The sequence below is a fragment of the Thalassophryne amazonica genome, chromosome 11 (assembly GCF_902500255.1).
Source record: "Thalassophryne amazonica chromosome 11, fThaAma1.1, whole genome shotgun sequence".
NCBI classification, from domain to species: domain Eukaryota; kingdom Metazoa; phylum Chordata; class Actinopteri; order Batrachoidiformes; family Batrachoididae; genus Thalassophryne; species Thalassophryne amazonica.
This window is the reverse complement of record NC_047113.1, coordinates 107,793,444-107,807,401: the sequence shown is the minus strand read 5'-3', so window position 1 is coordinate 107,807,401 and position 13,958 is coordinate 107,793,444. Positions and strand designations below refer to the sequence as shown.

Below are 13,958 nucleotides of genomic sequence, written 5' to 3'. Positions count from 1 at the left end.
GTCCAGCCAGCAGGACAGATTGGTCTGAACTCCTCTCAAAATTCTGAACACGCACAAAACTTAATGAAAAACTTTGAGGACAAGAAACTCATTTTGCTGGATGGAAAAGGACTTGTCGGACAAAAAGGAACACAGAGTAGCTCCTTTGCCATGTGACTGGAGCTTCTAAAAAGTGAGTCACACTGTCACACAGCATTTCCTGTTTCTTGCCCAAGAGTTTCACAATAAAAGCACAGGACAAACAGATGATGTCATCACAAGTCTGAGGGAAGAGGAGAAAAACATTGTGAAAACTTAATTTTTGCTTGTTACCATCAAATAAGAAAGAAAAGGCATTTGATTTAGTAAGGTGGGAATTCCTATTTAGAGTAATGAAGAGGTTTAACTTTCATGAAAATTGTATTAGGACCATCCAGACATTATACACAAATCCCATCGCAAGGATTAAGGTCAATGGAAGTTTGTCTAATATTATCAAATTAGAAAGAGGTTGCCATTTGGGCTGTTTGGTAAGCCCTTTATGCTTTGCCATCTTTCTGGGGCTGTTAAGCCAGTGGATAAAGCAAAATAATAATATCAAAGGCATTACAATGGCAGGAACAGAGCAGAAAATAGCATTGTTTGCGGATGATGTTCTGATTTATTTGGAAAATCCCAATTCATCTTTGCCTGTATTAATGTCAGCTTTTGAAAATTTTGGTGTACTGTCGGGGTACAAAGTTAATGTTAAAAAACCTCAAGTTCTAACCTATAATTATGAACCAAACCAAAATATAAGACAGAGCTATAACATCAGATGGGATATGAAATCTATTAAATATGTAGGAATTCATTTACCTAAAGAAATTGAAAATCTGAAGTCTTCAAACTATGAGAAAATTATATCAAATATAAAAATTGACTTAGAAAAATGGAACTTAATACCATATTTGAGTTTAACATCAAGAGTGGAAGTGATCAAGATGAACATTTTACCCCGACCGTTATACCTGTTTCAAAATCTGCCAGACGAGGTGACAGAAAAAGAATGGGATAAACTTATATCTAGGTACATATGGCAGGGAGCAAAGCCAAGAATAAAATACAGAACAATGCAATTGCCAAAAGGGAGTGGTGGTTTAGCACTACCATGTCTAAAAAGCTATTTTCAAGCTGCACAACTGAGGGTACTTCTTAACTTGTCTGATCCAGAATACATGGCACGATGGAAAGACATTGAGGAAGGACTAATAGAGAGGCTACCATTACAAGCTATTTTATTTGATGGAAAGGGAAGGGTAATCCATTATTGGAAGTGCCAATTAAAATTTGGAATAAAATTGTGAAGAAATATAATTTAACGGGTCATTGTAGATTTTTGAGATGGATCGCATATGATCTAGATTTTATACCTAATAAATTAGATTGTAGGTTTAAATTATGGGAAAATGGTCCAAAGATGCATTGGGAGGTTATACAAAAACAAACAGTGATGAGTTTTCAGAAATTAAAGGAAGTATTTGGGCTCCAGAATCAAGACTTCCATCAATATTTACAGCTACGACATTATTTAGACCAAGAAAGTAAGAAGGTTAATTTGGAGGTACCAGATATCATAAAAAATATAATAGAAGCTTATAAATCACAGATAAAACAAAAAGCCATCTCAAGGCTGTACAAGAGCTTGGAGGACTTAAAGGCAGATAGTACTGATTATGTAAAAGTGAAATGGGAGAGGGAAGCAAATAGGATTGGGGAGACTTGAATAGCTACCAATGGAAAACCACTAACTTACTGTTCTGGATGGAATATGGATGAAAGAATATAATTCGTTTTTTTGCTACTCCAGCTCAGAGAAAGTATGGAGATACCAAGTGTTGGCGATCCTGTGGTGCTACTAACGCAGATCACGTTCATGTCTTCTGGGGATGCCCTTTAATATCTCAGTATTGGACAGAAATTAAAAAAGTAATTGATGAGGTGATGAAAATTAAGTTCCCAATTCAATTTGAAATGATGTATCTTGGGAAAGTTGAAACTTTGAATTTGAAAAGAGGGGACAATTATAAATTTATAAGAATTGTGCTATAGGCTAGTAGAAAAGTAATAACCAGAAGATGGCAAAGTGATCTGCTGCCTAAAGTGGAAGAATGGTTTGATGTAATGTTAAGCATTTATAATATGGAGAAATTAGCGGCGTCACTAAGATTGGAAGTTGAAAAATTTAACAGTATCTGGGAAGGATGGTTAAAATATATTAGACAACACAGAACTGATTTTGTTTAGGATTGGTTGAGATGTCTGGAGGGTTAAATATCAGTATATGTAGATATAGATAGAAGTTCATGTATGTATTTATAGGTCTGTGTGTGTTGGTACATGTATGGGGCATAGAAGATTGTACGTTGTGTATAAAAGTTTGGAAGGATAGTAATTTAAGGATCATTATTTAGATCGACTGAAGTATCACATCCCGGTTTAAAGCTACAAGTTTGTTTGTTGTTAATATTTGTTGTTGTTTTTTGTTTTCTTTACTTATTACTATTTTCAACAGTTATTTTTGTCTTCTGTAATTTTACAAAGTGGAAAAGAAAATAAAGAATAAATTACAAAAAAAAAGTAAGTTCTCACGTACAAGTAAATTTGCTATTTTAAAGATTAAATCCTGGATGAAAAACTTTCTGAATCAGTTTTTCACACTTTACTGTTTCACTGAAGCTGTGTGGTGAAGATGATCATTGATTAAAATTGCTTCGCCACTTTATACACCATGTAGCGTCTGCTGTTCACACCTTTTCTCCTCTCTCTGTGTGTATGAGGGAACAAGAGACACGTCACTCTCATACCATATTTGAGCAAACTTTGGAAACATGAAGGCTTTCAACTGTAAAATAAAGCCTATAAATTAATTTCTGGAGCCATACAAGCAGAAGGAGCTCTTTTTATTGGAAGACTTTGATGGACTTTTTGTTATTCTTCTTTTCCATGGTGAGACACTGTGTGCTCTGTCTGAGCTGCCGCGCTGTTCTGCTTGTCTCTCTGCTGGCAGTGGAAGGACGAGCGGGCAGTTCAGCACAAACAGCCTTGCTGGATTTTAGAAAACTACCTAAGAGCAGAGAACAGTGGTATGACAATGCTGTGATAAGACTATAATGGTGTAACGTCATTGTTCCGTTGTCTGGGGAGAACCATGAGATATATGGTGTCTAACCAGATCCTTACTCTGGATGGCATTACCCTGACCTCTAGTAATACTGTGAGAAATCTTGGAGTCATTTTTGATCAGGATATGTCATTCAAAGCGCATATTAAACAAATATGTAGGACTGCTTTTTTGCATTTACGCAATATCTCTAAAATCAGAAAGGTCTTGTCTCAGAGTGATGCTGAAAAACTAATTCATGCATTTATTTCCTCTAGGCTGGACTATTGTAATTCATTATTATCAGGTTGTCCTAAAAGTTCCCTAAAAAGCCTTCAGTTGGTTCAGAATGCTGCAGCTAGAGTACTGACGGGGACTAGCAGGAGAGAGCATATCTCACCCATATTGGCCTCTCTTCATTGGCTTCCTGTTAATTCTAGAATAGAATTTAAAATTCTTCTTCTTACTTATAAGGTTTTGAATAATCAGGTCCCATCTTATCTTAGAGACCTCGTAGTACCATATCACCCCAATAGAGTGCTTCGCTCTCAGACTGCAGGCTTACTTGTAGTTCCTAGGGTTTGTAAGAGTAGAATGGGAGGCAGAGCCTTCAGCTTTCAGGCTCCTCTCCTGTGGAACCAGCTCCCAATTCAGATCAGGGAGACAGACACCCTCTCTACTTTTAAGATTAGGCTTAAAACTTTCCTTTTTGCTAAAGCTTATAGTTAGGGCTGGATCAGGTGACCCTGAACCATCCCTTAGTTATGCTGCTATACAACCCCTGGCAATAATTATGGAATCACCGGCCTCTGAGGATGTTCATTCAGTTGTTTAATTTTGTAGAAAAAAAAGCAGATCACAGACATGACACAAAACTAAAGTCATTTCAAATGGCAACTTTCTGGCTTTAAGAAACACTAAAAGAAATCAGGAAAAAAATATGGGGCTGCATGTCAGGTAAAGGCACTGGGGAGATGGCTGTCATTACATCATCAATAAATGCACAAGTTTACGTTTATGACTTTAGTTTTGTGTCATGTCTGTGATCTGCTTTTTTTGTACAAAATTAAACAACTGAATGAACATCCTCAGAGGCCGGTGATTCCATAATTATTGCCAAGGGTTGTAGACTTAGACTGCTGGGGGGTTCCCATGATGCACTGTGTCTTTCTCTTTTTGCTCTGTATGCACCACTCTGCATTTAATCATTAGTGATCGATCTCTGCTCCCCTCCACAGCATGTCTTTTTCCTGGTTCTCTCCCTCAGCCCCAACCAGTCCCAGCAGAAGACTGCCCCTCCCTGAGCCTGGTTCTGCTGGAGGTTTCTTCCTGTTAAAAGGGAGTTTTTCCTTCCCACTGTAGCCAAGTGCTTGCTCACAGGGGGTCGTTTTGACCGTTGGGGTTTTTCTGTAATTATTGTATGGCTTTGCCTTACAATATAAAGCGCCTTGGGGCAACTGTTTGTTGTGATTTGGCGCTATATAAAAAAAATTGATGTGATTCTGATTTGATATATCGGGTGTCCCAAAAAAATATGCAACATTTTATCAGCAAAGAAAATGGTCAAAGCATATGTCTAGTAAATAAATTTATGTCTGGATAGAAAGCTGAAAGGTTGAAGTTTTTCATACCAGTGTCATTACTGGCCCTGCATTTTATCAGTCTAGCATCAAGTCACTGCACCTGTTTGACACTCTTGGTCTGGTGCCAAAACTCAATAATTTTTGTTTGCTGTAGTTTGGTTAATCTTGGCATTTTCCTGAGTCTTGCTTGGCATCAACATAAACTTCAGGGTCTCTGCAAGTAAAAAAGAAACATAAGTGATGAATTTTGTAGCATTTAAGGGTCAAACCAAGTGTTTCAAATGTATATTTTTTGGGGGGGTCTCTCTCTGTCTCTCTCTCTTGCTCTCTCTCTGTCTGTCTCTGTCTTTCTCTCTCTCTCTCTGTCGCTCTCTGTCTCTCTCTCTTGCTCTCTCCCTGTCTGTCTCTGTCTGTCTCTCTCTTGCTCTCTCCGTCTCTCTCTGTCTGTCTCTCTCTCTGTCGCTCTCTGTCTCTCTCTCTGTCGCTCTCTGTCTCTCTCTCTGTCGCTCTCTCTCTCTGTCGCTCTCTGTCTCTGTCGCTCTCTCTCTCTCTGTCTCTCTCTCTCTCTGTCTCTCTCTCTCTCTCTCTCTCTCTCTCTCTGTCTCTCTCTCTCTCGCTCCCTGTCTCTCTCTCTCTCTCGCTCCCTGTCTCTCTCTCTCTCTCTCTGTCTATATAGATATATATATATATTAGTAATTTCAGACAGTACTGTGAGACTTGAACACAGAGGCGCTTTTGCTCCGCCGTCAGCAGCCATCGGCATGAGTTTTGCCGCCACTCTTTTCATGGCCAAATCTTCTGTCACAGTGGAATGTGGCAAAAAAGTGCTGATGTCCACCTCTTACGCAATTTCTCTGATAGTCACACGACGGTCCCACATCACCACAGCGTTCACTTTGGAAATGATCTGGTCATTTCAGCATGTTGATGGCCGATCGGAGCACGGCTCGCTCTCCACCGTTGTGCGGCCGTCTTTAAACTGATTGTACCGCTCCTTAATCTGTGTGATGCCCAGAGGATCGTCACCGAAAGCCGTCTGAATAATCTGAATGGTTTCCACTTGGCTGTCGCCCAGTTTCTGGCAAAATCTGTTGCAGTCACGCTGCTCCATTTGTTCCGTCTTTTTCCTTGCAAAGAAAAAAACGACGAGAGACTCCACCCATCCTCACACAAAGGCTGCTTACAAGCAAATGACACAACCGACAGGCGTGAAAAAACTCACGCTTGCGCACGAAGGTTCAAATCAATCAATCAATCAATTTTTTTATATAGCGCCAAATCACAACAAACAGTTGCCCCAAGGCGCTTTATATTGTAAGGCAAAGCCATACAATAATTATGTAAAACCCCAACGGTCAAAACGACCCCCTGTGAGCAAGCACTTGGCTACAGTAGGAAGGAAAAACTCCCTTTTAACAGGAAGAAACCTCCAGCAGAACCAGGCTCAGGGAGGGGCAGTCTTCTGCTGGGACTGGTTGGGGCTGAGGGAGAGAACCAGGAAAAAGACATGCTGTGGAGGGGAGCAGAGATCAATCACTAATGATTAAATGCAGAGTGGTGCATACAGAGCAAAAAGAGAAAGAAACGGTGCATCATGGGAACCCCCCAGCAGTCTACGTCTATAGCAGCATAACTAAGGGATGGTTCAGGGTCTATATATATATATATATATATATATATATATATATATATATATATATATATATATATATATATATATATATATATATATATATATATATATATATATATATATATATGGACCTTTTTATTTTTTTCAAAAACTATATGGATTTGAATCACGTGTGCTTGCATGAGCCAAGCTTGAATCTTCTTGCGCATGCGTGAGTTTTTTCACACCTGTCGGTTGCATCATTTGCCTGTAGTCAGGCTTTGAGTGAGCACTGGTCCACCCCTCCCGTCGGATTTCTTTTGACTGAGAACTTGCTGAGAGACTGCCGCTTTGCTCCATGAAAATTTTTTCAGAAAGTGTTAGAGACAGGCAGTTGGAAACCATTCGAAAGATTCAGATGGATTTTGGTGAAGATTCTGTCGGCGTCACGTGGATTAAGGACTGTTAAAACCTTTTTAAAGACAGCCCACAACGGCAGAGGGCGCGCCGAGCGGCCATCGACAGGCTGAATCGACCAGATCATTTCTAAACTGAACGCTGTGTTGATCCCCCAGCAGTCTAAGTCTATAGCAGCATAACTAAGGGATGGTTCAGGGTCACCTGATCCAGCCCTAACTATAAGCTTTAGCAAAAAGGAAAGTTTTAAGCCTAATCTTAAAAGTGAGAGGGTGTCTGTCTCCCTGATCTGAATTGGGAGCTGGTTCCACAGGAGAGGAGCCTGAAAGCTGAAGGCTCTGCCTCCCATTCTACTCTTACAAACCCTAGGAACTACAAGTAAGCCTGCAGTCTGAGAGCGAAGCGCTCTATTGGGGTGATATGGTACTATGAGGTCCCTAAGATAAGATGGGACCTGATTATTCAAAACCTTATAAGTAAGAAGAAGAATTTTAAATTCTATTCTAGAATTAACAGGAAGCCAATGAAGAGAGGCCAATATGGGTGAGATATGCTCTCTCCTTCTAGTCCCCGTCAGTACTCTAGCTGCAGCATTTTGAATTAACTGAAGGCTTTTCAGGGAACTTTTAGGACAACCTGATAATAATGAATTACAATAGTCCAGCCTAGAAGAAATAAATGCGTAAATGCAAAAAAGCAGTCTTACGTATTTGTTTAATATGCGCTTTGAATGACATATCCTGATCAAAAATGACTCCAAGATTTCTCACAGTATTACTAGAGGTCAGGGTAATGCCATCCAGAGTAAGAATCTGGTTAGACACCATGTTTCTAAGATTTGTGGGGCCAAGTACAATAACTTCAATTTTATGAGTTTAAAAGCAGGACATTAGAGGTCATCCATGTCCTTATGTCTGTAAGACAATCCTGCAGTTTAGCTAATTGGTGTGTGTCCTCTGGCTTCATGGATAGATAAAGCTGGGTATCATCTGCGTAACAATGAAAATTTAAGCAATACCGTCTAATAATACTACCTAAGGGAAGCATGTATAAAGTGAATAAAATTGGTCCTAGCACAGAACCTTGTGGAACTCCATAATTAACCTTAGTCTGTGAAGAAGATTCCCCATTTACATGAACAAATTGTAATCTATTAGATAAATATGAATCAAACCACCGCAGCGCAGTGCCTTTAATACCTATGGCATGCTTTAATCTCTAATAAAATTTTATGGTCAACAGTATCAAAAGCAGCACTGAGGTCTAACAGAACAAGCACAGAGATGAGTCCGCTGTCTGAGGCCATAAGAAGATAATTTGTAACCTTCATTAATGCTGTTTCTGTACTATGATGAATTCTAAAACCTGACTGAAACTCTTCAAATAGACCATTCCTCTGCAGATGATCAGTTAGCTGTTTTACAACTACCCTTTCAAGAATTTTTGAGAGAAAAGGAAGGTTGGAGATTGGCCTATAATTAGCTAAGATAGCTGGGTCAAGTGATGGCTTTTTAAGTAATGGTTTAATTACTGCCACCTTAAAAGCCTGTGGTACATAGCCAACTAACAAAGATAGATTGATCATATTTAAGATTGAAGCATTAAATAATGGTAGGGCTTCCTTGAGCAGCCTGGTACAATGGGGTCTAATAGACATGTTGATGGTTTGGATGAAGTAACTAATGAAAATAACTCAGACACAACAATCGGAGAGAAAGAGTCTAACCAAATACCGGCATCACTGAAAGCAGCCAAAGATAACGATACGTCTTTGGGATGGTTATGAGTAATTTTTTCTCTAATAGTTAAAATTTTATTAGCAAAGAAAGTCATGAAGTCATTACTAGTTAAAGTTAGAAATGGCAAGAGAGCTGGACATAGCACTTTTGCGGCACATTCCACTGTTACAGGAGATTTTGTAATGAAAGACAAGCAGAGGATTTCGCGCATCGGCACAGAACTGCTCAGGACACGCAACAAAAAAAACACCTCCGTGTTGGAAACCATTCAGAAGATTCAGATGGCTTTCGATGGCTTTCAGTCGAGTGAGTATCCGAGAAATTGTGTAACAGCTGGACATGCCACAACATGTCCTGTCAGACTTCTAACACGGAGGTGTTTTTTTTTTGTTGTTGTGCGCCATGAGCGGCTCCGTGCCGACGCGCGAAATCCTCCGCACGTCTTTCATTACAAAATCTCCTGTAACAGTGGAATGTGCCACAAAAGTGCTATGTCCAGCTCTCTTGCCATTTCTGTGGTAGTTCCATGATGTCCTGAATCAACACAGCGTTCAGTTTAGAAATGATCTGGTCGTTCCAGCCTGTCGATGGCCGCTCGGTGCTCCGCGCACCCTCCGCCGTTGTGGGCTGTCTTTAAAAAGGTTTTAACAGTGCTTAATCCGTGTGACGCCGACAGAATCTTCACCAATATCCAACTGAATCTCTTGAATGGTTTCCAACTGGCTGTCTCTAACAGTTTCTGAAAAAATTTTCATGGAGCAAAGCGGCAGTCTCTCAGCAAGTTCTCAGACAAAAGAAATCCGACGAGGGGGGTGGACCAGTGCTCACTCAAAGCCTGCCCACAGGCAAATGACGCAACCGACAGGCGTAAAACAACTCACGCATGCGCACGAAGGTTCAAGCTTGGCTGATGCAATCACACGTGATTCAAATCCATATAGTTTTTGAAAAAAATTGAAAGGTCCATTAGTTTTTGGACAGACCTCGTGTGTGTGTGTGTGTATGTATGTGTGTGTGTGTGTGTGTGTGTGTGTGTGTATATATATATATATATATATATATATATATATATACACACACACACTGTGTGTGTGTCTTAAGGTGTGTTTACACATAACCAAGACATTTTTCTGTCATTCCTGACATTCTTAATGTGACTTAACGCCTCTGAACAGGTTTCTTAATAGTGCGTGTTGGTGTGTGATATTCTTGATATTCGTGGAGCATGTTTTTGTCTGTCAAAAAATCTTCCACGAATGTCACACACCACCCTCATTTCGTCTCACGTCGTGGAGGTTGTAACTGAGCGTATTGATCCGTCTTGATGAGTATTGATCCTTAATAGAACGTGACAACGTTCGCAGTGGTTCCTGTGATGGTTCTTGGAGCCCAAACTGTCACGTGTTATTATGAAGTGACACGGAAACTGTCAAGTTTTGACACGACTTGTAACGCAGCGTCACATTTCACTGTGTGCCACGACAAATCAGTTTTCTGTCACGTGCGCATAATTAAACTCGGCTCCAAATGTCGTTCCACAGTTCATGCTGAAGCTCCTCAGGACGCTCCTGCAGGTGTTCCACCTGCTGTTGTAACCGATGAGCAGGAGAACGAGTCTGAGCAACCAGAGGAGTGAGAGGAGACTCACGCGCAGCCAGACATCTCTGCACCTCCTCCAGTCCGGCAGAGGAAGAAGTGCGCACACAATTAAACCCTGCTGCACAACATTCAGTTTGATTGCTGATACCAAGTCGGCTAAAAGTCTAATTTCAGTGCTCTTCAGTGCGCTTCTGCAGGTGTTCCACCTGCTGCATGTGCCTGATGTTTGGGAAAATGCGCGAGACGAGAGCCGCATGAAGCCACACATCTGGCTTTGTCCTGCTCCTCCTCTCTGCACCACTCCATGGCACAGAGCCCAACTACACATGCAGTCACAGAGTTCTTCTGAAAAACTGGAGCGATCTGAATTCGGATGGATGAATATGGGTGTGTGTGTGGAGACAATTCACCTCGTTCACAACGTGACAGAATAGCGCGTAACAGCGTGGAACACTATTCTTGACCGTGCGTAATGGTTCCTGATAATTCTCCAGTAACACGTGCCATTAATCGTAATGTGTGGTAACAGGTTGCAGCAGTTCCTGAGGACACCTGACTCCTCTGCCCCGAATCATCACATTCGTGATCAGCGGCCAAGAATGTGTACTTCGTGGCATTCATGACTTGTCGTCGTTATGTGTAAACGCAGCATTAGGGTTTGCATTATACTGTCCCATCCCAATCATGTGATTAATGGTCAAGTTGACGCCCAGCTGGCAGGAATCCTGTGACCCGTGGGATTCCTGAAAAAGCATCAGGTTCTTGTGTTCAGTGCTCGTTTTGCCAGCTGTATGTCGTGTGATGTTCCCATTCAGTTGAAGTGTCTTTGTGTCAGCGGTGACCTCTTAATCGTCACCCTCGCACATGGGTACGTTACAGTCGGACTTTGCTGAGTGGGTGTGGTCATTGGACAGTTGAATCTAAATAAGGTGTAAATAGTGTGTAAAGAAATGAGTGCAGCGGTGCAGTGCTCGCTGCTCACTGATAGCTGTTCACCTCCTAGGTGCTGGAGAACGCAGAGGGAGCGAGGACAACTCCTTCAGTCGTTGCCTTTGCAGCAGATGGGGAGCGTCTGGTGGGCATGCCCGCTAAACGCCAGGCTGTTACTAACCCCCAGAACACATTGTATGCCACCAAGAGACTCATAGGACGACGCTTTGATGATCCCGAGGTCCAGAAGGACATGTGAGTGAAGCCTTCAGCCGTCGGCTCTGTTCTCATTTCTTTCTCGGCTCTTCATTGTGCCTGTGGTTTTTGTATTAATAAAACAAAACAAACACACCAGAAACATTTTTTTTTGATGCTTGTTGGTGATTCTGACTGAAGTTTCGTGGTTCACAGTAAGAATGTACCCTACAAGATCGTGCGTGCGTCTAACGGGGACGCGTGGGTGGAAGCTCATGGGAAGCTGTACTCCCCCAGTCAAGTTGGAGCCTTTGTTCTGATGAAGATGAAGGAGACAGCAGGTATGACTGTCTTCAGGACAGACTCGGTGTCACACCTCCGTTTTGGAGATTTCAGTTCCAAGAAATGTTTTTGTGTTGCAGAGAACTACTTTGGAACTAAAGTGAAGAATGCAGTCATCACTGTCCCAGCCTACTTCAACGACTCACAGAGACAGGTGCAAACGCACTGACACACTTCTCGATGACTCCAGACACACACACAACCTGGGGGGGGTTCTGTGTTGATGTCTTCATATGAAGCCTGTTCAGAATATTCATTTAGACTGTGGTGTGTTTTCCACGTGTGTGGTTTGTTTTGACATGTGTGCACATTTTAATCAAAGGACACGTGAACACACGTCATCACTCAGTTGTAGAGGTCGGCCTCTATTGAGGCTCAGACAAACTATTTGTCATTGGTCTTTTTTTATTAAGTAAATGAATCATAAATACTCTCAATAACCTTACCGTTGTATTTAGAGCTGAAACAACTCATCAGTTAAAATCAATTATTGAAATAGTTATCGACTAATTTATTCATTGATTAGTTGCTAAATAACTTTATTTTACCGCAAATGTTTTGTTTCTTCTATGCTATCAGCCGTTTCTGCAGCGCAGCTTTGCTTTGAACCTTGAAGCAATGAAGCAGTGCTTCAATCTGCTGCTTTGTTGGTTCTTTGTTTTATTTGGCTTTATCTTAACTTTTCCCTGCTAAAACCTTAAAGAGCATATGTCTGTGAGTAATATTTACCTTTTTTATGTTAAACCAACCAGTTCATGTTTATGGTGTTTTCAATGTTAAAGTTAGCATTAAGCTGTTCGCATCTCAGCACATTGGTGTGCATTTGTTTTCTGTATAATAATTAATGGCTCAGCATTCGTTGTCGTAAAAGAGTCAAAAAGTAACTGTTTCCTGTGAACACCAAGCGACTCTTAAACCTCCACTTCATCCCTGTTTTATTTAAGTTTAATGACAATTTGTTCTAAAAGCTGTGTTTTTACACAATAAAAAAATAAAATGCAGTAGACTGCACACTTTAGTCAGGCCTTTAAAAAACTTTTGTGGACTCTTGCTGTAATATGTTGTCAGTGGTTGAGACAGTTGCTGTCGGCATCTAAAAATGCTTCTAATCAGGTGAAACCTGGTGGAAATCTCTTTGTGATGTATGTATGTCTAAAATAAAACAAAACACTACTCCAGGTATGTGGTGCAGTTGAAGGTGCTATATTATTTTTTCTTTTTGAATTTTGAATTTTTATGCTTAAATAGATTTTTGCTGGTTATTGGTGGTCTGGGAGCAGGCACCGTCTCTACGGGGATGGGGTAATGAGGGGATGGCAGGGGGAGAGAAGCTGCAGAGAGGTGTGTAAGACGACAACTCTGCTTCCTGGTCCCAACCCTGGATAGTCACGGTTTGGAGGATTTAATATAATTGGCCAGATTTCTAGAAATGAGAGCTGCTCCATCCAAAGTGGGATGGATGCCGTCTCTCCTAACAAGACCAGGTTTTCCCCAGAAGCTTTGCCAATTATCTATGAAGCCCACCTCATTTTTTGGACACCACTCAGACAGCCAGCAATTCAAGGAGAACATGTGGCTAAACATGTCACTCCCGGTCCGATTGGGGAGGGGCCCAGAGAAAACTACAGAGTCCGACATTGTTTTTGCAAAGTTACACACCGATTCAATGTTAATTTTAGTGACCTCTGATTGGCGTAACCGGGTGTCATTACTGCCGACGTGAATTACAATCTTACCAAATTTACGCTTAGCCTTAGCCAGCAGTTTCAAATTTCCTTCAGTGTTGCCTGCTCTGGCCCCCGGAAGACAATTGACTATGGTTGCTGGTGTCGCTAACTTCACATTTCTCAAAATGGAGTCGCCAATAACTACAGTTTGTTCCTCGGTGGGTGTGTCGCCGAGTGGGGAACAACGGTTAGAAATGTGAACGGGTTGGTGGTGTACAGGGGGCTTGTGTTTAGGGCTACGCTTCCTCCTCACAGTCACCCAGTCAGCCTGCTTTCCCGGCTGCTCGGGATCTGCTGGGGGACAGCTAACGGCGGCTAAGCTACCTTGGTCCGCACCAATTACAGGGGCCTGGCTAGCTGTAGGATTTTCCAAGGTGCGGAGCCGAGTCTCCAATTCGCCTAGCCTGGCCTCCAAAGCTACGAATAAGCTACACTTATTACAAGTACCATTACTGCTAAAGGAGGCCGAGGAATAACTAAACATTTCACACCCAGAGCAGAAAAGTGCGGGAGAGACAGGAGAAGCCGCCATGCTAAACCGGCTAAGAGCTAGCAGATTCCTAAAAACACACAAAGTAAATCGTGTAAATAATTTAGAGGTGATTCAGCAGAGGGAGTGCTTTAGTTAAGGCACGTGAAGATTACACTGTGAAACAAATCGTTATATAGATAACTAGATCAACCTAACTGCGC

General features: G+C 41.5%; 1 protein-coding gene across 1 annotated transcript in view; it reads left to right on the top strand.

The window, feature by feature from the left end:
* Positions 1-13,958, top strand: part of hspa9 (heat shock protein 9) — a 74,422-nt gene that overhangs the window by 17,930 nt on the left and 42,534 nt on the right. The window contains exons 4-6 of the mRNA XM_034180981.1: positions 11,075-11,256; positions 11,413-11,537; positions 11,619-11,692. Of these exons, the coding sequence (XP_034036872.1) occupies positions 11,075-11,256; positions 11,413-11,537; positions 11,619-11,692 (381 nt within the window). The remainder of the gene's footprint in view (positions 1-11,074; positions 11,257-11,412; positions 11,538-11,618; positions 11,693-13,958) is intronic.